Source organism: Pezoporus wallicus, unplaced genomic scaffold, assembly GCF_028554395.1.
Source record: "Pezoporus wallicus isolate ANWC-B61680 ecotype Strahan unplaced genomic scaffold, APGP_CSIRO_Pwel_v1 scaffold_8004, whole genome shotgun sequence".
NCBI classification, from domain to species: domain Eukaryota; kingdom Metazoa; phylum Chordata; class Aves; order Psittaciformes; family Psittacidae; genus Pezoporus; species Pezoporus wallicus.
The window spans coordinates 11,488-39,063 of NW_026639346.1; the positions used below are offsets into that span (position 1 = coordinate 11,488).

Sequence of the window (27,576 nt, forward strand, 5' to 3'; positions counted from 1 at the left end):
GTAAAAAATATTCTCTTGCTTCTTTTAAAGAATAAGATCTTTCAACTGCAACTCGTAAACTGTCAGGAATTTTGCAGGAGGAAGACTCAAATGATTATAGATCTTGGACCAAAACCTCAGACTGCAGCGAATGCTGAAAGGGGTAGATGCTTTGGTGATACTAAGGAACATCAATTTATTACTTTTCTTCTGGTAATAGCTTATGTCTGTAGTATCACTTCTCTTGTATCTGTAACACTAATCAGTATGGGCTAGTGTTGGGTTTTGTTGGTTTGGTTTTTTGTTTTGAAGTCCTGTGAAAAGATGAGTAATTGTCCAAAACCAAACTAAGAATATGATCATGAACTTTTGTCTATGTCTATTATGATGGTCCTTTTGTATAAGCATGGAATGTTCCAGCAAATATGTGTTAGTTGAGAAGTCCTGGGGTAAAACTTGCACCCTGTGTAGGACATGAAGATGCTGCTGTTGTTTCCATGAATGCAGCAATCAAGCAGATGGTATTTATTCATGGATATTTAAAATGAGCCTACAGCATTACTGTGGGGTTGCTGCATAGTTTATAGTGTTTCCCATCTCAATCTGAAGAGAAGTGCTTGGGAATAAATACCTGGTAGTACAGAACAGATTCATTACTGTGGAAAGATTGTACAAGTACTAGAAATTAACTTTACTTTCTATAGTACAGCAAATACATCATTATCTTGTGGTTTGGTTTTTACAAAGTCTTAACTGTGTTGGTGACCCTTAGAATCACAGAAGGGTTAGGAAGGCACCTTAAAATTACATAGATCCAACACTCCTGCCATGAGCTTTACACTAGACCATGTTGTTGTTTAACTCACTACTGGGCTTGTGTCCCTCACAAAGGAGTTAATGGACAATATGCCTTGTGAAAACTGGAGTGGAGAAGCAATGGGAGGTTGGATATTGGATACTGTGTTGCTTCAGTTTGCCTTCAGTTTGTGCCTTAAATTACTTCAAAAGTAAATCTCTGCAGCTCAGCACTAGTGTAAATTCTTCTTCCTATGTATCATGTAACTCCATACAACTTGTTTTGCATTTAATAAAGATCTGAAGAATTGATACCTTGTACAAAGTGAAGGAAAATGTTTTTCCATCCATAACTTTCCACCAACTTTGTCATGGGTTAAAAATGGAAATTTTTAGGGAAAATCATGGTTTAGAGGACAGGGCATTATCACCAGTGTATTTTGAATTTAATAGGCTGTGCTTTAAAACCCTGTACAGAGTTGAGGCAGTAGTATGGCCTTTAGAAGGAACTTGCTGGTTATTTTGAGTATGAGGTTCAGTGGTGAAAGAGAACAAAACATTTCTATTGCAAGGCTATGGGTTATGATGGCAGTTGTAACAAACATGCAATGGAAGCTGTCTGGGTGAGGTACACCACTGCCCTTTTCCAAAGTGAAAAAAGTTATGCGGTAGCTCTAAGCAATGCCTACCAAAAGCTGCTACAGTGATGTTTGTGTTTTACTAAAGCTGTTATTTACAACTGCACAATAAAGCTGTTATTTACAACTGCACAATAAATGAAAAGAAGCTTAACACCTGAAATGCTTTTGAAAGTTGAAATAAAGCACAGGACAACTTCTTGCATCTATGATGTTTTTATTCTTTTATTACATAATGCATACACCACTTTTTTAAAAAAAAAGCAAAGAATGACAGGTCTAGTTTAGCAGAACACATTGTGGACTGGCATTAAATGAAAAGACCATGTATCTGATTCTGCAGGTAGAAAAGGTGTAGAATTCACTGCCAGTCCAGCCAGATTAAATCAGTGTTAAACCAATACTCAGTCCTGTCACAGAATACTGTCTACCAGGTAAGGTGTCTGTACTGCAAATCCTTTGTAATAAAGGAACCTTAAAAAGGATTCTACAATTCTTTAACAAAAAAGGTAGCTGCTTACTGTTTATCTATTATAGATCTCTGAATCATCGTGGTTACTTAAATCAAGCATTCACCAGTAAATGCTTTAACAGAAGTGCAATTAAACATAGCCAAAACCAGTAGAGGCCACTCATGAGTAGGTCAGCTTTGCATTTTGCTATGTAAATTAGGAATCTGACTCTGAAATCTCTTCCTAAGCCCTAAACAGATCATACTTTGAGTCTTCAGGGTCTGAAAACATTGTCTTTTAGTCTCAGCGTTCATAACAAGGAATGACAGGCATCATTAAGTCTGAACATACACACCTTGATCAGACTAATCAGTCTCTATTAATACATTAAAGCACACAAATGTCTCTAAACAAGGTCTCTGCCAAGAATTTGTCTATGCAGGTATTTTAGTACACTTTCAATACCTAAACCTCTGATCTAACACACTGGTAAAGTCCTAGAAAGTCATAAGTTGGTCATAAAAATCATTTATTTATGACTTTCAACACAATGGCATTGGAGGGGGGTGTTGAATCTTAACAGTATATTGACTAGTGTATGAGACAGAGGCACATAAACCATCCTGAAATGGTTACAGATGGATTAGGAATAACTGACACACCCCAGTCTCTGTGTAGACAACTTTCTAAAAGATTAGTCTTTTGCATCTTTACATTTAGACCAGTTTTGCAAATAATTTGAGGCATTAACAGCTTTATTCTGATAGTTCCTGAACTTACAAAGTTATGAAAGAGTTATTTGGCTACTTTGATTTTCCCCTTCTGGTCTGCAATTGTGATAACTCAAGCAGAGAGTGTAAATAACTCAATCTGTAGCACACTTAAAAGGTGAAACATACATAAACAGTGACAGCTTACTCAAAAAGCTCCATCAATATCACATTTTCCTAAAATTGAATGGTCTGGTCAAATCAATTTTCTTTAAATTCTGGTTTAGAGTGAATACAAATGCTTAAAACAGTAGAAGGAAAAAAACAGTTTATCCAATTTCTTTACCTATAGAGATCAGTTTACATTTTGTTCGGCAATAAATACTGGCCACACTGGAGAACATTTCCATTAGCCCTGAGAACATCTGTTACAGAAGTCTCTTCATTCAAAAGTAGTCAGAAAACTCACTTTTGGGACTAGATTGGTAGTAGACAGGACAAGTAAACTTGTTTCAAGTCATGTAGCAGAAGAGTTCCTGTATAAGAATCTTCATCAAATTCTGCCCTCTTATCTATGCAATTATCAGCACAGACTTTCAAAGGCAGTCACAGTTCACAGTTTGTCTAAAACATTATCTAAAGTGACTTCCTCGTCTATTTGGGCTTTTTTACTATTGCCAACCTGCTTACCCATCTCATGATCAGAGGCATATAAAATTGAAATTAACTTGTTGCCAATTAAGTGTCAGTAAAATTCCACATAGGACTGGAAATTTAAACTTTTTGGGGAATTTAAAAACCCATATCTGGAAAACCAGGTACATATAGTTATGAGCTTGTGCTCCAACTACTAGCACCCAGCACATCTCATTTTTCTTCAATTCCGAACCATTCAACTTACTAAGGCCAAATATCTTTTTTAATTATAGCCACCTACATACACTACTGAACACACTGTGAACACCCACTAGCCAACTAATCCATTCAGTGAAGGAGTATATCTTACTTCAAATGTTTCTTATATTTTATGTATTTTTATGAAAGGGCTTAATAAAGCCCTTAGGTTTCAGTTCCAACTCTAGCCAAAAACAAAAGAGCTACCTTATTCAAGATGTGATTAAACCTGATTTTTACTTCTGATGTGAATCTACAAAGTAGAAAAAAATATTGGAAGAGAAAAAAAAAAAAGTCACAAATTGTAAGAAACTACAAAGTTGTAAAATTTTTGAAAAGCATACAAAAAGTCTGTATTTCCATTTCTATTACATCAACATCAGGATTTACCAAAATCTATATGTCCTTGCATCAAATTGCTAGATTGACAGTCAACTTTTCTATAAAAGTATATATATGAAGGGGTTTAGTTTCATCACTCCCTGACTGTTACTAGAAAAATGTACATCTGGATACTTAATGCTACTGACTTAATACCTGAACCCATCTACCTGTGTTTAAAAGTATATTCTTTCATGTTTGCCTTACAAGTGACAATGTCAGTTTTCACTGAGGTTAGTGGTGTGACTTCAGATACATTTCTTTCACACCAGATGCAAAAACAGTTAAAAATCAGGCTAATGTTTCCCTAACCCAAAGGAATGAAAAGCATCTCAAACTTCCTCCAAATACTCTTGCATCCAGAAAGGTCAACTTCCAACATAATGCAGCATTATGATGTGCTGTCTATCCCCAGGAGTTCCCTCTCTGGATGCAAAGTTGTTTCAGCAGAAGACACTAGTGTCCTTCATTCTTCCAGCAGAACAGTGCACAGTGCATCCTCTGTATCAATCACTATTGAAGCTATCGCCCCATCATTGAACTCAAAAGATGTTCCTCCATCTATAACCATACATGCATCCCAACAGCGGGAACGGACACAGACCCTGCAAAAACACAAAAAATAAGTACTCACAAAATAGCTTAAAAAAATAAATTAAGTATTTCACAGAAGCACTTACCTGAACAGTAAAACTGATTTTTGGATAAGCGTGGGTCAGTGAACGCGTAACCATATAGGAGGATACTTAAGAGAAGAATTTATCATGGTACTAGTACCACAATCCCCCAGCCTATCAATACTTTGTGCAGACTTAGCAAAGAGTCCAGAGAGGACTGCAGGACTTGTTCAAATGGAGACTATTGCTCCAAGAGGCTCAGGACAGCCTGTAACGTAACACTTGATATTGTGAAAGCTGTAGTTTAGGTGTATGTTTTAAATAAAGCTACTGATGATGCCATTTAATAGTTGTTTACTTAATCTTCTACAGGAAAGTTTCAACATTAGAACCATAAATTGAAGCAGAACATGCAGTTTCAATGCTTAAGATTCAAATAATTTTGGACATTAATATGGTCTAATTTTGTTACATGAATCATTCCCAGAGACAAGGGAAAGTAATTTCAAACACAAAGTTGAAAGTCAGAATGCTTGGCAGGCAACATCATATATAGGCAACACCATAAACAGCATTTTACTGTCAATATTAGAGTTTGACTACTATATCTTCAGGCTAATTGATTATAAGACAGCATTTTCAGAGTTGGACAAGACAGAATAAAGCTACTCAGCATCTTCCTCTTACGTTTAAAAGGAAAATTAACCTTTGTAATTTGTCCTTTCATATATGTAGAAAGCAAGTAAGTAAAAAGTTCTCCAAATTTGCTAGGTAGGAACCAACAGTCATTATGCCAGAGTAGCTGCAAGAGCGCAATCTTATTACGTGGATGTGCTTGACTGTTTTTGACTTGGGCCTTGGTCTAGACAATGTTGTCATCTCCCAGATTTAACCAACAGTTAGCCAGTAACTTAAATTTTCAGGAAGACACCTCTTTCACAAATATGAAAAACTTGGAAGCACAGCCACAGTGTCAAAGCTTAATTGGCATGTGCATCACTAAAACACAGCCTAGTCTGGACACTGCAGAAGAACTTGGAGGCATGTTCCACTCGTCCATTTCACTCTGGGCATCTACTACACCAAAAAAGATACAGAACAGCAATGGGGAGATGTGTAGTATCAAGAGCTAACGATCAACTATAACAGGCAGCAAATTCTATTTAAAAAAGGAAAAAATGGGAAGATGTGCCTCACAGGTATTCACACATAAGCTAAAATGACAAATAATTTAGTTTGGAAGGGCATACAGTCCCTCTTTCCACTTAAAGCAGCCCTTACTTCAAAGGCAGACTAGATGGCTTAGGGCCTTGCCAAAGCAAGTTTTGAGTATCTCCAAGGACGGTGATAGCACAATCTTTGGGCAACTTGTTCCACTGCTTGACAATTCTCACTCTGACATATTTTTCCTTTTTTCTAAGTCAGAATATTTCATCCTGTGAAATCATGGCTGTTGCCTCCTATTTTGCTCTGAAAAGAGTTTAACTCTGACTCCTCTGTAACCATCAACTAGTAGCTGAAGATAGCAACTGGATCCATTCTGCTTAGTGTGTTCTCATCCAGGCCTCTCCTTTATAGATCATGTGTTTTGGCCCCTCATCATTTCACTGGCCCTTTCCTGAATTCACTCCAGCTTGTCAATGCCTGCATGACGTACTGAGGGAAATGGCACTCACCCAAAAGTGGGCACAGTGAGATTCTTCTATTCTGTAAGATTATGAATGGATTGAACATTAAAAAGGCATAACATAACCTGCCAACATTTTCTTCCTGTTGTTTTAAGAACAATACTCAAGGCCATCAAAACACAACACAAATTGGATGTTGAAACACTTCAAGGGAAACTCCCAGGTTACTCCTACTTTGGCAAATACACAGAATGAAGCCTTTTCAGTGACTGCTACAGCCAACACTTACTTTGAAGAGAAGCCACGCTGCCGGCTACTTGAGAAAACTCTGTTTACAATAGGTTCTCGAACACTGAAAAACATCTTTGGTTCTTCTGGACTGTAGACCAAGGACTCATTGTAATCATTTGTTACTGTAAACAGAGAAATCATGCATTAGTTTTTCCTGAAAATATCAGTTATTCTCAGAGATACACAATCCTCCAGGAAAGAGCAGCTTCCCTTACAAGATGGAATACTGAGTCTCAACATATGTTTAATAGCCTTCACCTGCAAATTAAAAACTAATTTTTCAGAAAATTCTTTTTAATTCTATTGCATGACACTCAACAGCTCTCTTCAGGTGATTAAATATGTGTCTCTAATCTTAGAACAGAAATTCTCCTGAAGATCAATATATATGAAAGTCTAAGTAAGTGCTTTCATATCGAGTCAGACATTTTTCACCAAATGTGCCTAAATAATGTTTGCAAGAAATACTAATATTGCAAGAGTACTAAATACTGAAAGCAGTATTAAGAGTACAAACAAAATTAACTGGTCAAAGTTAAAATACCTTAAAGAAATCTTTTTTTCACTAACCTTTCTGTACCAGTTCTGTGTTCAATGGCATATTCAAACTTCCTTGCTTTTTTGCTGTTAAGCCAAAAGAAAGAGACCCAATTAGATACGTGTTTATATAAGCTTGGCGAGTAATGCCATACTGTTCACTCACCGATATTAAGGATCTCTTCAACAGCTTGTTGTGCTATCTTGTTAATATTATAGGACCTAGACAGAGAATCACACGTCTTGTTTACTAAACAGTAAAACTGGGGAGAAAACCAAAACAAAAAATCTTGCATAAAGAACTATATTCAACATCAGGAAGAAAGAAATAAAATAAAATAAAACAAAACCTTTAAATTGACTCTTGGTTTTACATCTACCTGTGGCTTTGTAAACCTTAATAAACCTTTAGGTAATTCTTCAGGAAAGAGCAGCATGACACACAGGATGTAGTATCCTTACCAATAATCCTCCTGCCTTAAAACCCAAATAATTGCTGATTTAAGTCTCCATTAAAAAACACACTGCATGACAGTTTTACAGACTTTGTGTGTTCTTATCCCTTCTATTCACCTCTTGCTGATTAATACCTTTTGTTAGTTCTTATTTATGGGACCCACCACTTCTTTACAAATATTATGCCTCTTTTTCTATATCCTAAGGTGTGGGCTTTAATCTCACAAGAATCTGTGTATAGAAAAAAGGAACTGTCAGATCAGGCATTTTTGCATTTGCCACATTTGGATGCAGAGCAAGTCAGCATAAAACCTCAGTCTGGACTAAGTCTGCATTCCAACAAAAGTCCTGTGCCCAAGCTCCACTGGGATTAGGTAATCACAGCTTCTGTATAGCATTACTGTGCACATCTCAGGTGCCCAGGTCTCAATACAGGTTAAAAATACTTCTGTCATGGCACCAAACCACTTCAGACTGCAACAGACAACCACTGTATATCTAACAGACTACAGAACTGCTGAGGGTGGTTGTCCGAGACTCCTTCTCTTACACTTACTGCCTACCTGCAAGCCTGAGCAGATGCTAGCAAGAAACTGAGATGCAGTTTGACACTGTTCTCTCTCTCAACTAGATATCCTTTTATGCAAGTTTTGGCAGCTGAAGGAAGCACTTGGATATTTAGATGCATTTCAGTCTGAAGCCTGAAATCCCAGGAGACCCCTTAAAACGCTGGCTAAGGAAGATCGCTCCACTGAGGCTTGGCGCAGTTTAGAGACATCCATCAGTATACACTGATTACAGCAGTGGAGATGGGCAACCCTGGAGTTTGGTCCCTGGTTCTGGCATTGCTCAGTAGGGAGTATATGAGCAGATGAAATCCAGAGCAGCATTGAACTAAGATCATACAGTCCCAAGGTACTGAACACTAGGAAAGTTACTCTAGCAGTGTGCCAATTTCATCCTTGGCAGCCTCCAGGACTATGTTATGCTGACTGAATACAAAATTCTGAATTACAATGAAGAGTAAAACCCAGTAACCATGGTTACAACATGACTATTCATTTTTGAATTTCATTAAAAGCTTCAGTTTTAGCTCATCTTAGCCTGCCACATAAATCCAAGATTTGTTGTACAACTTTAAACTACAAGCACAGTCAGACTTCCAAATGAAAGAGGCTCTCACTGTACAGGTCTCTGAAATCTCAAAACTAAATTGATTTAGACTTAAAAGCAGTACCGTAGCTTGTTTAATTTAGCCCTCTGATTAAGCTAGCACAGATCTGCTTAGATATGCTGTCTTTGTTTAAGGGGAAAACTCTGGCAAAGAGACTGTGCCATTTTAATTAAATTTCAAACAGGCAAGAGGCTTGGAAGGAGAATGGACAGCAAATGTGCCAGAGAACACTTAAATCTGTTTCCAAGTACACTTTTTCCTATTCTTGTTAGAGGTTAGGTTTTTAGAAGTTTTGCATACTACTTCATCTAAGCATTTTAATTTTAGCCAACAAGAGCAGTCCAGAGATCCCTCCAATATGCTCTGCAAGGATGAGCAGAATCTCTTTCCCTTGCCACCCCAATCATTCATCTCAGAGGCATGCAACCTCTTCCACCAAAATTACACCTAAGGTAAACTTCTATCTCAATGCCTCAGCTGCTCACCCTTTCAACTCTTCCCATACACACAAATGAGGGGTGCTCTGCTCTTTTCATACCCCAGAAACAGCTTTGGACCATACCAGCAGTGAGAATATTAGAATATAAGCACTAACTTAGTCATAGCTCAGGAGAGTCTCAGAATGGACAAAATGCTTCAAGAAAATAGGTCCATCTAGCTTATCTGAAGTGAAGTTTTATATCAAAGCAGCAACATGTACTTACCATGCTTTCGATCCTGTTCCAGTACACACATTAAGTCCCGAACTCTTCTGTTTTTCCCAGGGACCATCATCAACTGATATCTCATAATAGGAGGCCCTATGAAGCGAGAATTTAAAACTGGGTTTGCAGGATTTAAAGTTCTCCCTGAATAAGACAGAACACACAGCCTTATCAGGGACATAAAAATTTAGAGCAGCTAGTTTCAAATCTGGACAATTTCATAGTCTTTGCAGTGCTTCCCATTTGGCAGCCACTTTTGATTCACTGTTTTACAGCATTTTTATAATGGACAAAAGTGATTTTCAGCATGAACAGTGGCAGTTTTTCTACAGCCACTCTTCCTATTAAATTATACACAAAAACCTCTGTGGTTCATTAGGGAATAGCTTCATTCCAGCAGCTTCAAGTCCAGCAGGGTTTGCTGGACTTACAGATGAAACTATAAATACATTAACTTCCTTGTGTAATTGTTGAACTACTGAAAACCTGTGTTTATGCTGTGATTTGGTCTCATAAAATTATACGAGGGAACACTAAGAAGTAAGGTACTCCATCATCAGCAAGTAATAAAATGGTTTCAAGCTGAATCCTTGATTGCTTTAGTAATTAAAAATCCACTGTGATTCTTCACAAACAGTTTTAGTTTTACAACAGTCGGAAGGCTTATATTTCTCTCCAGGGCAAATTCTTCATAAAACTCAGATGTAGTAAGTCTTGGGGCGTAATCATAATTCTGCAAGGTATTACTTATATTATCAGCAGATTTCTAATGTTAGGCATAGAGAGACCAGTCTCTGAACACTTCAGAACATCCAGGAGTATATTTACGAACTAAAGCTGTTGATGTTCATAAGTCCCTAATTCAAACAGTATGATGTAGTCTTCAGATTAAGATACCATCTTAGAAAAACACTATATTCCCTGTGTTCAGTATGTTTGAGTTTCACCTTAGTAGAAGAGCATTACTGAGCTGTTTTATATAATGAATATTTAAGTCCGGATCAACTAGGAAATACACTTCTTGAATATTTGGTGTCACAGTTTAGATTCTTAGTAACCAAGGAGATTTTGTATACTTGCTCTTGAGAACATGGGAAGATGAAAGAACTGGAAGCAAATTACGAATGCAGGTGCACAGCTTAAGTCAGTTTAAGATAATTTTTGCAACCTGGGTATGAAACTTCAGTTTGTTTTTTTTCCCTCTCCATTTCCTTCAGTTTCCTTGTTTTCTTAACTAACATGCAGAGTAAGACCTTGGAAGAAGCACCTACAGTTATTTTGTCTTAATATATAGCAGACTCATGCTTTACAGAAAAGTCATCTGAGTGACATCATTATTTACTCTTCAAGTGCAAGGTCCTCTTACTGAGGTTTGTTCCTACACGCACTGTGCTCTTAAATGCTTCTTAAATATACTGGAACCAAAGAACATAATGTATCTTTGACACTCAGAAGAGGGCTATTAGAAAGTATTGGGAAGCAGCTTTGTGTTCCTCTCACTGTGTGTTAAGGAAACCTTTAAAAATCTTGATAAAATTAGGTTTAATTTAATAGAGAGCAAAGTTTCTATCTCTGAGACTAATTCCTTCTGCTCATCTGAGGCTGCAGTCCAGCTGGAAGATAAAGCACTCATGGAACATTTATATTGTTTCCAGCAGCAATCAAAGTGTCCCAGGCACTGCACAAACAACAAAATGTTACTCTAAACAACTTAGGTTGGTTTGGATTTTAAAGATGCAGAATAAAGGGGACAGAGATAGAAGATACAAGTAAATTTGGTCAAATCCTGACCAAGGATCATGTTTTAACTCCTTTCCTACAGAGCCATATTGTTCACAGCTTTCCTGTTACTGGCAGAAATACACTGATCTTCAGGACAGAAAGGACAGCCAAAGGTATGCTGGATAATGCAGTACCAGGATTTGATTCAAACTAACTTCATAAAACAACAAAAAAAGTATTTTCCCACAATAACAGAGCTTCTCACAAAAGCAGGCTGATGCCTTTGCTCTAATGACAGAGAGGCAGGGAAAACAGTACCTGGTCATATTAAAAACTATTTCTGCTTGGTCAGGCTAAAAGCTTATGAAAAGATACTTAACAGGAGATGCATGAGGCAGTTTAAGCACAGACAACTAAATCTCCAATCCACTGTAAAGATAGTAAGTGAAAGTATTTCGTTTCCTAAGAACAAAGCAGGAAAGGAGTAAACCAATGAAGCAAATAGCCAGGAATAAGGAAAGATGATAGAATGGTCAGACAGCAAGGTAGAAAACCACAAATTAACATCACTGCACTTACATCTCTGAAAATACACTTTGTAATCACCAACAATACATTTATGGACTAGAACTGAAATTTGACAGAAAAGACATGATCGATTGTTCATTGCTATGTCATAAAAATAAATTAAGTCAACTGTGCCTTACTGCAACAACAAATAATTAAACATACCTGGATGAAAGAGATTCCCCAATGAAGACTTCGTTGAGGGCTCTCACTGGTAAAAGATGTGGACCAGAAATGTCGGATCCTGCAGATATAAAATATTAACAGTTTTGAATCATGGCTCTAAACCCCAAATATTCAAAACCAATTCACAACTCACTGAAGGACACATTCTGCTGCCTTTGTTTGCACTCCAGACATAGTCTTCCATCTTTTTCAAGGACTCAATTTTTCACCGATCTAGTCTGCAGCCAGTCCTTGTCCTTTACTGGAGACTACAGATATTCAAACCAAGGTCAATAAGGTGACAATACTTGTGTCCTGACATTACTTTCCTTGAAAACTCAGAGTAACCAGACAGACTGAAGCCTTCTGCCAGTAACTTAGCCTTGTTAAATTCACTGACAGTGACTTAACAGACGTTTCTGATAAAGTTCAAGGAATCAGACTTTATACCACAGGGTAATTAAGGGGAATTAACAAATTGTTCATGTTGACAAAAGACCTCTCAGTGAGAAAGTGCTAGACACAGGTTAAGGATAGAATCATGCATCCTCAATCCATGACAAAGAAAACTGTCAAAGGTGTCTGATGACGGAAGATTTACCCAGGGAGAAATTCTCACTTCTAACTATAACTTCTAATTTCTCATTTGCTTTCTGACAGTCTGTGACCAGCTTTTTCAATTGCAAAGTAGCCTATCAAATGTAGCACAAGTTAAGAGCATGCGTGCAGGTACACTAACACACTTTAAGTGTGGAGCAACTAAATCCATGGTAAAATGTTCATGTGGTGTCTACAGTAACCCCAAGAGACAGCATTTAAAAACAAATCCTCAGGTATTCTGCCAGCAGATAATATTACATAAAAACATCTCTAAATTAACTATTAAGACTGAAAACTGGTTCTAAGAGTTTAGCCCAGAATAAACTTATAGAAACAAAAATACTCCCTTCTAAAAATCCTTAATCTGGATCTTCAGCTAATGACAGCTGTCTCTGTTTCTCGAATACAGCAATGAGACTTCAAATATTTCAACTCTTACAAATACTTATCTCCCATTCCAAGTTATCATAGCAAAATTATTATATCCTTGTCAGATTTTAACCTACTTTGATCCTGGAATCTTTCATTTATGTGAGCCCTGCTGTGTTGCTCTTGGCTTAGCTGTTGTTCATGTAAATCTACAGGGAGTGGGTTAATACCAGTTCCTTCAAGATACAGTCGGATTCTTTGCCGCCATTGCCACCTTAGAGAGGAGAAGAAATTGGTGTCAGTAGATGAAATATTTATTACAACACTAGGACCAGAGTCTTCACTCTCAGAGCAGAGCATCTTTAAGTTAAATATACTCAAAGTCATATTTCAAGTTCTATAGATTCCACTACAGTTTCTAGATTCAGGAAATTACTCATACTAAAATGTAAATATGCTACACTTACCAATTTGCTAGCTCATGTTTTTGCGTGTGTAAAATAAAAGCACACTGGCCAAAAGTAGTCTTCAAACATTATACATAAGAGCTCACCTTTTTAGACATGTGATCCTAATTTATGAGTTCATGACTGATGCAGTGATTTTGAGAACAACAAACTCTCAGAAATTTATGCAGCAATAAATGGTGTATTTTTACCTTCTTCTGTTTGTTTTTGTAGATATCCAGAAAAACAACTCTAACCACCCCTTCACACGTAAGGGCCACAAGTATCCTCATATTTTAAGACTCTCTCCTAGCCTTGGAACTTATGAAGAATTCAAATTAAGAAAGAGAATGATATAAAAAATATTCTTCCTTAACATACAACAATTCAGATTTCCTATTTCTTCTAGAGGAGGGATCAATTAATTTTTTCCTCTGACAATTTAAGAGATTATATAAAACAAAATAGAACACTAGTTTTGATTAAGAAAGCAAATCACAAGGAAGTGTTATGAGCACATCTTTTCCCAGTTCACACGTTGACAGCTGGATGACAGTATACAAGTTTCCTGAAATTACAACAAGAAACACTTGTGCTTTATATGACTAGATTACTCATTTTTCCTCATTGCCATCCTGGTATTGCCTTATTCAACACATCCTTAGTATAACTACCTATCTGCCCTTAGATTCAAAGTATGCTTTTAGAAATTCAGGCAGACAGCATGTGATGAGTATCATTATGCTAGCCTCCTTACAATACTCATACTAGAACATGACAAAACCCTTATAAAATTAGAAAATAGGACTCCTATAATACCCATACTCTGAGATCCTGTTACACCACTGACCCTCGAAACAAAACCAACATAGCTTGTCCTTTATAAATCTGTAACTCAGTAATGTTGGCTGTTTCATGTGACTACAAGGTAACTGCTTACACATATTGTTGCACTGACACCTCAAGGATAAGATGAAAAGACAATTCCCTTTTCCAGTCTCTGCTATCTCACTGCCCTTACATAACTCTTGAGCCATCAGAAGCTCTTCCAGACGGGCTAATCCAGTTACCCATGTATGTTAAAGTTTCCTTAGGGCCATATAAATCTGAGAACTGCCAAGTGAAACAGTCAGGTCCCTGCTCAAAAACATCAGTTCCTGTTATTCTGGAAAAATAACCAGGGAGATCCTGGACCAGCTTTACCTATGCAGCTTAGCATGATAGTGTTAAAAGCCTCTGTTTTCTAAGTCTCTGAATATGCAAATTGAAAGTACCTTTTCATTTAACAATACATACTGAAACTCCTTCAGTTACTCAAAATTGATCCTGATTACTGTATTCACCTCATTTCAGAATTTACCCTGGCATAAGTCCAGTGACGCTTCAAGATACAAATTAAATGTGCTGGAAGTATAAACAAAACCCAACTGCAATACATTCCACATGAATTACTTATTTCTGTTTGATGGTTTGCAGTCATAAAAGTATTCTGGAATGTTAATATACCACAGAACAATATCTCTTTAAATAGCTAATAAAAACCTCTTCCTTAGTCTGTCCTTTAAAATTCAGGTTGTTTCTTAATTCCAGTGCGATTCTTTTAAGAATATCTTGTACTGAAAACATCAAGCTATCTTCAGCACAAAAAAAAAAGCTTTGCCTTACACTTGATCTGTCAACAGAATTTAAGCCACTCTACCTTAATCACCAAAAACCCAAATGCAACACTGCCCATTTCCTAAACATATAGGCTTCATCAGCTTCTATTAGTATGGCCCATAACTATATTACATATGCTTTTGAGTCTTAAAGGATGTAAATCAATATACCATTTACAAGAATGCAGTTCCTCATTTATGAATTTGCTAAGTCAGAAAAGAAAATCAATTACTGAAGGTCATGACAAAAGTCTTTGCTGTAACTGCCAGTCAATTTTATCCTTTGTATTCCAATCTCACTCACACACCCTCTTTCAGCAAGGTAAACATCTATACAGAATTTAAAATTTGAGGCATAAAGATTTTACTAAGCATTATCTGTTTCTTAAGAATTCATAATCATTAAGTATTTTCCAGTCGCAATGTGTTTTGGGAAACCAAAGATCAGTGAATCCTACCTGAACTCACCACGATAAAGCTTCTGTAGTGCTTCAGGAAATGAGTGTGTGTATCTCACAGGCAAGCATAGGTGACCTTCCGATCTGGCAGCAAAAAAGGACAATGAAAATGGTAGGGTATCTATTAAGGTTTGGTTCCTTTAAAAAACAAAATAAACATCTCTTTCTCCAACATAAAGCAAAGTTACACTTTGACCCTTATGAACCTATGCTATTCTCACAGAAATAGCACAGCAGCAACAATACAACCTCTTTCAGCTCCCATGGTCTATGTGTGTGACACAGCATATTTCTCCCACATTTCCACTGAAAAATAGCTGTTCAACTAGTAATCCTGCAGAAATAGGTAGGTACTAATATAGTTCCTATCATCATAGTTCTGGCAAGGAATTCAAGCTCAATAAATCTTGCAAGTTAGGAAGAAACTTTCCTCTATTTACACACAAGTTAGTGACATAAGACAGGTAGGCAACATTCCTAAGATCAAAAAAATCTCACATCAAAGCCAGGAGACAAAATACTACTCCCCTGTCATGAGTGACACTTGATAACTTGCAGGCGCTTGTTATTTGAACCCTGCTATTCAGGCTTGACACTGTAAAAATATGTATCCACTGCATTTGAAAAGTTTTGGACGAGGAAAAGAGTATGGAAGGAATTCAAACCTTTGTCCACCACTCTTATCTACTAAGGTTACATTAACTGACAACGTCAAAAGCAGAAACATAAATCTGAAAATTTCAGCAGACAGAAATTCAGTAAATTCTGAGTTTTACTTGAGTCCATTTGAAGATTATACCAACCAGGCAGTGCTAATACACTGCATCCACCTGCCCAAATCAATCTTAGGCTAGGTGGATGCAACTTTTGTGGAGTTTATAATAGGACAACTAAATGCCATTAACTGGCTGAAGAGACTGCATTCTCTGAGGTATGACATTGTTTACAAGAAGAAGCCAAAACAAACTTTTTAATCTGAGGCCCTGCTGGATTTCCAATAGGCTCCACCTTCTCCATAAAGAAGCCAGGTTTCTGTGTGCTCAGGAAACACATTTGGTTTGGTTTGTTACATCCCTTTTCCTCTCTCTGCTCTATACTGCCATGCCTGGTTAGTAATACAAGTTAACTAGGTGCAAGTGTTGTTACACTGCTGTGGGGAAACAAGTGTGGCAATTTAACACAGTCATGCTTATTCAATACGATGTAATTTCCCCTCAGATGAGACGGGTAACTCATTGTGGAAACTTTTCTATTAAAACAACAGGTTCACTTGATATCCGCAATCCACTGGAACAGCTATTTACGCTGCCAAGTGCTACAAGCATGTCTCCATGCACCATAAAATAGATGCATGTTGTGCCTGATATTAAACAAAGCATTGTTTTCCCAAATGTGGTTTTACCTTTCAGGATCAGTATTTACACCAATCACGGGTTTGGATTTATCAAAGACCTTACTGGCAGCCAACAACATTGTACCATCACCTACAGATAAACCAAAACTAAAGTTAGTTTCTCTTCACATTCTAGGATCACAAACAAAATAGTCTCGGGTATACTGCAGTATTACCACTGTGTGCCTTTATCTCCACAATTGATCAGGTAAGCTGCACAAAAATAGAACACAAAACTACTGGGACTTTTTAAAGTAGAACAGTGACAACTGAATTCCAACATGGCAAATGTGACTGGAAAATTTACAACTTATTTAACAGCTATACATGAACAGGCAGCTGAGTTTGGCAGAAGTAAGTTTGAAAAGAGATCTATGGAAATTTTTGTATGTTTATCAGCTGGTAAGAGATCTAATAAATTTAGAAAGTATTGCTAATCAAAGATACGGAACACAGGAAACAATACCAAATTTTACTGTGAATCACACAAAACCAAGGACTTAGTTCTATCTCAGCGGATCTTCTAGAAGACACAATTTAAAGGTCTTAGTTGAACCCAAACAGCCACCCTTGGAAAAGAAGTCTTGGATAAAACTGTGAAGTAGAAATCTTTAAGTGTTACTAGCTTCTGCAGATACTGGTATTCTTTCCTGTCTGTAAACACTAGGACAACTAACCTGAATTAGTTTTTGCACCAAGATGCAAGCTCTTAAGACTGGCTTTTTCACAACCATGACAAATGTTGCCACAGTCACATTGGCACTTTCATCTCCACCTTAGAGGAGTTCTTTGAAATATACAGGAGTGTATTAGGATGCTTCAGGAATGCACATACCCTCTTCTACCTGTTCTGCATGGTAAGCAGTAGCTAAGGGCAAAGTGGACCCAGTGAGGAGGAGAAAAAGGCAGAGCAGTGCCACAAAAGATTGAACATTATGTTAGAGACCAGGAACACACTGGGCATTTTTTGCAGCAAATCACAAAAATAACACTGAATGAACTACTGCAAAACAACATTAAAAATAAACACGTTAGTTGCTCTGTTGGTTCATTGAAAAAGCTCTATCAGGCTGCTCAGTAGTTGCATACTATTACCTCTACCACCAAACTAGATACTCCAGCCACTGGAATTAAGTGTGAAAGCAAGAAAGACAGTTAGAGCCAAGAGAAGGAAAAGGCAGTATGTTAGTCTCCACAAACCAAAGAGTAGGGTTATGATTGGATGACAGCAAGTATTTTAACCTCTTTGGTTGAAAACTATAGTAAATCACACAGTTTATATTGTTATACACAAAACAAGCATTTCCAAAGTGGCGATGTGCTGGGATTCACTTCCTAGTCCTACAGTTTTACACCTGACAGTTAGAGAAGATGGCCACAACCATCACATTTTGTAACATTTCCTGACAATTAGATAAGCAATTAGATTTCAAAATGTGCGTATCTCAGACGCTTCACACACTGCAAAATATTTTTGGAAAATGTATCTGTGAAAAAAGATTACATATGTTGTGTATACTGAAATTAATGCTTTCCTTTTATAGAGTCATACCTCCTGCTGATATAACCGCATCTGCCCACCGAACTGTCTCTTCATTATATTCTCGACGTTTAACAAGGCGAACTTCTATCCTCTCATTCCTGCAAAGTGCAGAAAAAGTATGAGTGAGTCCTTCCTTTTGTTATTTTACACAATCCATGGAGAGCTGCACCATGGCTGAAATTCTCATTCTTACCGTAAACTGTCTACAAGATGCTCCACATTTTTTGTATGAATGCGATGCCGCTCCAGCAGACCAGCATAGTTAGATCCCTTCAAGGCAAGCTGTAAGACACAAATTGGTTTTGTAGACCTTAATCACTACAGTAAGTGCTCTTGAGAAGAAGCAATAAATAAGCATGTATTTCATCTCAGCAGAGACATGTATTTTATAAGCATTCTATTCATTACATCCCTACATACATTCCAGCCAGCTTACATTGACTAGTTCATTAAATGAGTTACATGGCCACAGCAGCCAAGAATCACAGACCTTGTATAATTGTGTAGAGCCCTTAAAAACAAGTATGCTATTACACCACTTCAGACACTTTGCTTTCTCTGAATCTGCTAAGTAAGATCTATGAGTAGGTAAATGTACATCAATAGTTATACTAACTATACTCCTGTCATGTTCTAAAAGCAAGCAGATAGTTACCTAATTAAGAACTACAAATATTTTGCTACAGAGAAAGAGAACAACAGAAAAAGCAACAGGAATGATAATTATGAAAACAAGAATCTTTGATGTAGAGCATTAGACTTCAAATCGTATTTGAGCTAAAACAGAAGACTGCCAAGGGCTGACAAAGGTGACATTTCCCCTGTCAAAAAACCTTAAGGACAATCTATCAGACTACATTTGACACTGTCCCTTGGATCACAGACCAGGCTTTTTAAGCAAACTCTCACCAGTAACAAGACAAACTGCATTTAGCAGTTTCTTTCTAGCCTTGTTTTTCTTGGAATCCAGAGAATTTAAATACTTAATCCTGACACACTTGTTAGACCATGGAAATATTTTGCGGTTTTGCATACATAGACAATTCTGAGCAGGCAGAGGAGACTGATGGCTGAAGATTAGATTTTTTTTGCAGCAGCAGCAGCAGCAGGTGTTTGTGCGAGTAATTCGGCCAACATCTATATGCATTCATTCTTCACCTCAGTGTGCTCATCTGGGGCTGGGACTGCCAAATATGTGCTTGCATGGAGGTCAAGCAAGAAGAAAGGGAAATGCAAAGGATGTGAAGCAAAAGGAGTTTAACATATATTCATAACAAAAGTGATCCTGCTTTAAGCAGCAGGCTAGATTAGATGATCTCCTAAGGCTCCTTCTAGCCTGAATTTCTACAATCATCGCCTTCTTTTCTCCAACCCGTTAAAACCAATTTACCATCACAGAAACTAAACTTCTCCTAGTGTTTGTGTAGAGAAATTCATCTGTGCCAGAAACTTTGAATAGGCACTTCCAGCAATTTTTTCAAGTGCCTTTACTCCAAGTTGCATACCCTTCCCAAAAGAAAGTGGTGCCACACAGCCTCATCTAACCCCATTTCCATAGACACGCAACACAGAACTCCATAGCAAAGGGTAGAAGACTGCCAGGATATGAGAATTACAGTTAACTGCAACCCAACAAATGCAATCTTTCTTTATCTGACACCCTCTGATGTCAAGAAATCCAACCATGAGCTAAGCACAAAGACAGACTCAGTGCTGAAGAAATTGCAATAAAGAATGGAATTGGCCATTCTAGAGTTGTATTGCTGTTCTGTCCAGCAGAATCTGCAAGATTAACTTGCAGAACAAAATCTTCAGGTGCTATCACAGCTGGGACCAAGAAACTACCTCCAACAGAGGGGCTCACAGACTTTGCCGGGATGCCACCAACAGCACTACAGGCAGGCAGTGGGAGCAGCTGTCAGCTGTCCTTGGTCACACAGATAAACATGCGGGTGATGAAAAAACATCCAGACAAAGCTTTCAGGTCATCTTTACTAAGCTTTTTAATACTGGTTTACTAAGGTATGGGGTGTCATGTCACATTAAGTGCCTCACACACTTAAACCCTTTGTTTCTACTCCCCAGCTACAATGTTTGCACATGTCCATATACCTCTTGCTCTGCCACAGAACGTAGTGTTGCACTGGGAACTTGAACTGTGCTGCTGTGCTGCTGGGGGGAGGAAGAGAGACCACAAGGCTATGACCAGGTACAGCACTACCTGTTGCTGGGTCTGCTGTCGGCCTCTCATGATCCATCTGGGGCAGAAAGGAAAAAGTGGAGTGGAGAAAAGAAGGTATTCACATCCCACAGGCAATATCTGCTGCTGAGCACCACAGATTTAATTTGCTACAAGAAGGATTTTCAGTTGCAGATTGAAAGCACAAATTGACCTTGCTTTGCCACCAGAAAAAAACAAGAAACCCACAGCAAATAATCTCAAAAAAATCAACCATGTTACTAAAATCAGAGTTCCCGTTCAAGCTTTCTCTGGAACTATCTGTTGTGAATGAAACATAAGCACCTGATATGCAAACTGCTGCTGCAGCATACGTTTGTCAAGTTGCTACTTCTACAGGCTATTTCACACACAATGAAAACTGCAAACCCCATCTTGCAATTTTATGTAGCTCATTTATTTGGCTAATTTGTCAGCATGCTATCTTTCAGCTTGGTCAGAGATCTTTTATCTCACAGCAAAGGCAGTGTAATGAATCTCTCACAGGCTTTTGAGCCTTTTCCAGAAGTTGCCAGACTGCAGACTTACTTTCTAGACGAGCGCTAGAAAACAAAAATTATATTCCTACAGAGCTCTAAATCTTCAAACTGGAGTACCTGGCATTTCTCAGTGTTGAAGCTTTAAAAGCCTACATGAAGGACCACACATAGGTCTGGAGCCCTGCAATGCAGGTTATGTGATTTCTTCTTGACTAGAAAGGAAACTGAAAGTAACGATGAATCGAAGTTACTGGCTATGTGTCTATAAGCACACAGGAAACACAGCATTAGCTATGGAGTCCCATTTGCTGAGGCTCCCAGAACAGGAAAAACTAGGAATAAAACGTACAGGAAATGTCACATCACAGCACAAGGGTAGTCAGCTATGGGTGGCATTAGCAAAAGCAAACAAAAGCAGAAGTATTCGTGGAGACTTAGGCCTATTAATCTGACCTCGATAGCACGCAAGACTGTAAAATCAAACACATGAATATATACACAACAGCTACTCTAGCTAAAAGCACATTAGCATACAAAAATAGGGACAAACTGGCCAAAAATACATTCAGGCATAACTTTAGTAGCATCCTTAAACCTCACATCAGAAATGAAATGCAAAGCAGGCTGCCAGAAGAATTTGCATTGGAAAACACACTCAGGTGAGCAGAACATGTTCTGTGATGGGAGTTATTTTTCCTTAGGAGCCTGAAGGAGGAAAGATCTAGACTGAATGCCCAAAACAATCAAACAATCTTTTCTTGTATCTTCTGGCCTGAATCCTTTTTTAGTGAAAGAGTTGTTTCCCACAGAGCTCCCTTAACAGTCATTTAGGCAAAACACATTGACTTGACCGCCCTCCTCTGGAGTCTCAGCCCTGACCTCTGGCAAGTCTCACCCCATCGGCTTTGAATTCTGAGTCCGCTGACCCCAAGCAATGCTGGCCCTCCAGGAACAATGCTGTGCAATGAGGACATAGCATCTAACCACAAATATAGAAGCAACCTGAAGCCAAGCAATATCCGAACACCCACTGTTGTCCACATATGTGGATTATGATCCTTGATTTAGAGGGAAAAGTCGTAGCCAAGTCTCACTGGCATTGCTAACCTAAGCATTAGGATAAAACAGTATGCTCTCTCAAAACAGCAACGTGGATGTTGTCCAGAGTGAAATAAAAAGCACTGATCTAGAAATGATTACTTCCACAAATTTCCACAATGAACTTGGCTACACATGCAGGAAAACAAGAACACATCACTGCTTTCCCACCTACCCAATATCTACAAAGAGTCACCAAATAAATGGATTTAGAGAGCAACAGCTAAACACAGAAGTTTGAATTTTAAACTAGCAATGGAAAATACTACGACAACTACAAGTATAATCATCTAACCATTTCTAAGCAGTGCGCAGCGCTATTAAAAATTCTGTATTTTCAAAACCTGTCACTCTGTATTAACCACATACCCCAAGCACAGACAAGTCAGTGCTCTCAGTTTTAAAAGAAACAAACATTTAACAGGAATATGGGGAAATGTTTTTTTCCAAAAGTGTTAAATTTTGAACTAGAAACAGCTTTGCTGGAGCACCTCTCCTGTGAAGACAGGCTGCGAGAGCTGGGCTTGTTCAACCTGGAGTAGAGGAGGCCCTGGGGAGACCTTGTAAAAGCCCTCCAGTACCTAAAGGGGGCCTACAAGAAACATGGGGAGGAACTCTCTATCACAGAGCGTAGTGATAGGACAGGAAGTAATAGATTTAAAATGAGAATAGATTTATTAGGTTAGATATTAGGAAGAAGTTCTTCACTATGAGAGTGCTGAGACATTGGCACAGGTTGCCCAGAGAAGCTGTGGCTGCCCCATCCCTGGCAGTGTTCAGAGCCAGGCTGGATAGGGCTGTGAACAACCTGGTCTAGTGGATGGTGTTCCTGTTCATGACGGGAGCTAGAACTAGATGATCTTTCAGGTTCCTTCTAACCCAAACCATTCTATGCTTTCACAGAAGTGGCTTGATTTAAACTTCTCAAACTTCGTAAAACAGGAAGTGTGTTCTACCTGCCTTTGCACTAGAAGCATTAAACGCATCCAGTCATACCATACAGGCCATTAATTGCTTGCTTATAAAAAATGTGGTAGGTTAACCAACGCAGTAGGTCTACCTACTGTAAAACCAAGATAAGGCTGGTGTTACCTGACTAACACTTTGCCTGTCTACTGTTGACTGATGTACTAAGCAGGAGCTCTCAGTTGCTCAGAACTGTTCCCATTACTGCTCCTGGCCATATGCTAGGCTTCTATCAGTTTGCTATGTCACCCCTTGTTCTGTAGGGACCCAGTGGGACGCTTTAACTAGAAAACTCTTTTTCCTTATACTTTCCTCATCATTTTCTTCAGCAACTTAAACCCTTCATTTTCATTAGAGCAGCCTTTCAAATATTGCCTTAATATCTGCTATAATGATTATGAAGTGTTTTGCATATTGTAGCATTTTGTATGCCACTACTTCTGTAGCAGCCGACATCAACAATTTCTTCACTTGGTAAACAAAACTGGCAATATTATGTTCCTGAAGCTTTACAGAAATGCTGCTTGGGGGCAAGAGCTTTACCTATATAGGAACAAAAGTAAAAATGCCATAAACTATTTTCTCATTCTTCATCTACCACATTAAAGTATTATTGCCATTTTAACCATAAGATTGTAATTCAAAGGCAAATGCAGAGAAAATTGCTGTGTTAACTATAAACAGAGCAGTAACTCTGCTGCAGCAGGTTTCCAAAACCCAGTGCAACCCTCAGTTCTCATTAATTCAGCAGGGCACCAAATAATGTCATAAACACAACTCTTTAAGCACATAAAACCAATACTAAAGTCACTTCCAAAAAGCAGCCTTTTTCAGCTATATAAAGTACCAGATGCTCGATGAGATAATCTATGACGTTTAATTCATGTACACTGAAATGCCCTACTTTTACATCTCTTTGCTATGTATAGCTGAGTATATTGGAACGGTGGGCTAGAAAAAAAAAAAAATGTCATGGAAAAAGGAATTACTACAACCCATTTATTTGTTTCCATCATTTTCCAGACTCCTCTTACGACAGAAAAACACCACAGAAGGAACAAGCTCCACAGTTCTTTGGTCTTATTTTGGTATACAAGGACATGCCAGCTTCAACTGAAGCTCTCCAACTTCCTGAGAGGCAATCCTTCCTGACCAGCCACGCTCAGTATGTTGTTGGTGCCCTACACTGAAAATGAGTTCACGCTGGACCTTTTTCAGGGGAGGCAATATCCTGCTAACAGGTTACCTTTTCTCCATACAGATACCAGTTTTCAAGAAAGCTGTATGAATTCACATTTCTAAGATGACCAACCCTGCCAATTTGCTGCAGTGGTCCAAAAGAACCAAAGTTTGTGCCAAGCCTTCAATTCCTTTCTCTCCCTCCCCACTCCAAACAGACACATAAACCAGCCACAACAGAGTATCAGCTATGGTACAAACTGAATCATTTTCCTTCAATTAAGACCAAAAACCACATAACTTCTAATCTGACATGACGTTTCCAAAGGTAATTAAAACTGTATCTAAAGTATGCTTGGATAGCTAAATCGTTCATCTTCCCTAAATACCTAACCAAACTGAGTTAGCAAACAGCAAGGTGAGCCAAGCCTTTCCTGTGCACTTGGCTTTCATTCTTTGCCACTATCCCAACTGCAGACTTTCACATGAGCCTTGACTTCCACCCTGCCCTCTGCACAGCCATTTGGGTGACTGAGCCCAAATGCCAAGACTCACAACCCCTTTAATTCACAAATGTTTAGGATAAACTGGGCATCGCTCAGGGTAGTAGCAACAGGGACTTGCTGCACGTCCAAGGGCAGCATCTGACCTCATTTCTCAGAGGCCAGCAGCCTTGGGACCAGCTTCTTAAAGTCTCCCCAGGAGAAGCAGGGACACAGGGAGCACAGAGTGCAGCTAACCTCAGGAGGCAGAATGCATCGCTCTCCTTGCCATGTTCCCAGGCTGCCTGCAAAGGACTGGCACAGAGGGGGAAGGACACTTTTCAGCAATCGTTCTGCTAGGAAGTGATCTCTGCCCACAAGAGAGAGCGTAAGAGTCTCCTGAACCTTCACCTAATAATTACCGAGGCTGCCATCAGCACAGAAAGCCTGAGGGGGAAAAAACGTGAGATGGAGTCCCAGCAGAATGTAAACACATTCTTACAGGTCAGCTGAAAAAGAAACAGGCAGTAAGGAGGATTTCTTCACTCTCTCATTTCCTATTTCAAAAATACAATTCTGGAAGAGCTTTACAGTGTGTTCTTGCACGAATCTTTGTATTCCCACCCATATGGCAGCAGCCTAACTTAATATTGCTAGACACGTACTTAGGCAAGTTAGGCTTTGTCTACCTGGCATTGCTATGAATTTTATTGCTGCAATTCCTCACATTGAGGTATTTTCAGGGGAAAACTAGATTTAAAGAAGCACCAGTGCTAGAATAAACATTCTAGAATTCTTCCAATTATGGAGAATTACACCTGCAAGTCTCTCCTAAAGGACAAACTCTATACAGTGTTTCTGCAACTACTACAATTAGACACTGTGCATTCAGTTACTTTAAAGGCATCTTCAGACTTCTAGATGTTGCCAATAATGCAAAATGTGCATTCTTGTGAGAAGAGAAACAGCAGCTATCACTGCATTCAGTTGAGAGCACCTTTAGGGACATACAGCACTAACAACACAGCTCACTGACTCACTGTCCCAGACCTGCCTGTACACAACCAGTTAGGGAAAGGTGACCAAATGCCATTTCATTTTTCTTGGTTTTCTCTGTGCACTGAGAACTGATTCCCGGTATTAAAGAGCAAGAAATGCTTCCTCAAGCTTAAATGAGGACAGAAAGGCAGGCTCAGAGAGATGAACTGTGAGAGGGTTATTGCTACTCCACAGCTGCCGTATGAACAGAAGCACAGGGACATATCAGCAACAGGAACCTGTATGTAGATAAGAATAAGAATACAGGTTGATGTTTCCACATTAAATTTGGTGCCTACAGGAAATTTGACTAGAGAGCTTTCCAAATCATGTAAAAATGTTTGGACAGGAATTCCATAGAATGTGGATGATCAACTTAAGTATGCAGAAAAATGTGAGAACTACCTCGCTTTAGATACTGTACTTTTTATTCTAGTGCTTTACAAATTGAAGCTACACAATAAAAGCTGTTGTCTCTGTTACATAAGTTACAAACATTTGAAAGCTTAATCCTAACATTGCAAATGAAAGTGGTCTAAAACATTTACAGTTGTAAGAGACCACAGACTAGACAGACCCAAATTAACGGGCTTACTCAGAATAAAGACAATTATATGATATCATGACCTGCCTGCAGAGACTGCTGGCAACCAAAGTGAAGCAGGTACCAGCGGCAGATGAGCACCTGAAGCAGGGAGTCACAGGGTATATGGAGGATGGTATCACTGAGCTTGGTGGAGATGAAGCTATGAAAAGTGGGTGTGCTTATTAACTCTTTCTTTTGTATACCTTCATTAATGGAACAGTCACTTGGTTTTGTACTGAGTGCTTCCTAACGACTAACGAAAAAGGTTTTTCTAAAAACTGTAGCAAGACAAGATGGATGTGAATGCGAGATCTGTCTGTTTAACTAGAGAAGTTATTAGACAAATATCTTAAGGATGAAGTGAGGAAGCGACGCAAGGATGGGGTGCAAAGGAGCTGAAGGAAATGATTCCTTTCCAAGTCTCAGAGTGGATTTTCACAACATGGTGCTTTCCTCAGAATGCACGTCTCTAAAATAGTAGAAAGAAAAGCCTGGAGCCTTCTGAAGGCTGCTGGAATCACTCCGAGGATAAAACCCAAACACACTTACTACACAAATCCCCCAGTAGCTTGCAACAGATGAACGAAGGGCAGTTAAGCGGCGCTGCTTGCACCGCTCTCCTCGCCAGCTCAGGTCGGGCTCTGGGGCCTGGGGAGGAGGCAGGACCGGCACCGCCGCCCTGCCGCGCCCCATCTCACCAGCCCTGGCCCCCAGACAAGGCCGGGGGAGGCCCCAGGCCCGCTCGGGACACCCCTGCCCAGCGGCGGGCCGCTCCGTAGCGGGGGCCCCGCGGCGGCAGCGCCAGGGCAGACCGGGACAGCCGCCCCCTTCCGCTGCTCACCAGCTGCTTGAGGTCCTCCTCGGAGAGCCCAGCGTAGCGGTACCGCTGCTGCTCGAACTCGTACCGCGTCGTTTTCACCACCACCGCCACCCGCGACGGACGGAACCCGCCGCCCGCCGCCACCCCCTGCCCTGCCGCCGCGGAGCCGCTGGCGGGACTCAGCCCGCGGAGGGCGAGGAGGCGGCGGCGAGTGCCGCCGAGCAGCGACAGCCCCGCCGCCCGCTGGCAGAGCAGCAGGGACCGGCGAGCGGCCGCGCGGCTGGCGAGGCAGAAATAGCCGCAGAAGAAGCGCCGCGCGGAGGACATGGTCCCGGCTCACCGCCCGCCCGGGAGGGCGCAGCGCTGCCCGGCGCCCGCTACCCCGCTCACACGCGCCACCTCCCCACCGGGGCGGGGCTTTCACGTCTGGCGCCACCGGACCTAGTGAGGGGCCGGGGCTCCTCAGGCGGTGCCTCGGCTCCACCGGCACAGGGGGGTGGTGCCTGCGCCCC

General features: G+C 39.6%; 1 protein-coding gene across 1 annotated transcript; it reads right to left on the reverse strand.

The window, feature by feature from the left end:
* Positions 1-1,671: 1,671 nt before the first annotated feature.
* On the reverse strand, positions 1,672-27,446 carry NADK2 (NAD kinase 2, mitochondrial). Its single transcript, XM_057414290.1, has 12 exons — positions 27,086-27,446; positions 18,371-18,459; positions 18,187-18,275; positions 16,644-16,725; positions 15,242-15,325; positions 12,817-12,953; positions 11,711-11,789; positions 9,257-9,400; positions 7,089-7,144; positions 6,956-7,009; positions 6,384-6,507; positions 1,672-4,454 (listed from the first exon to the last, which is right to left on the reverse strand). Exons 1-12 carry the CDS (start codon positions 27,389-27,391, stop codon positions 4,316-4,318), a joined length of 1,383 nt encoding a protein of 460 aa, XP_057270273.1. The 5' UTR covers positions 27,392-27,446; the 3' UTR covers positions 1,672-4,315.
* Positions 27,447-27,576: the final 130 nt, after the last annotated feature.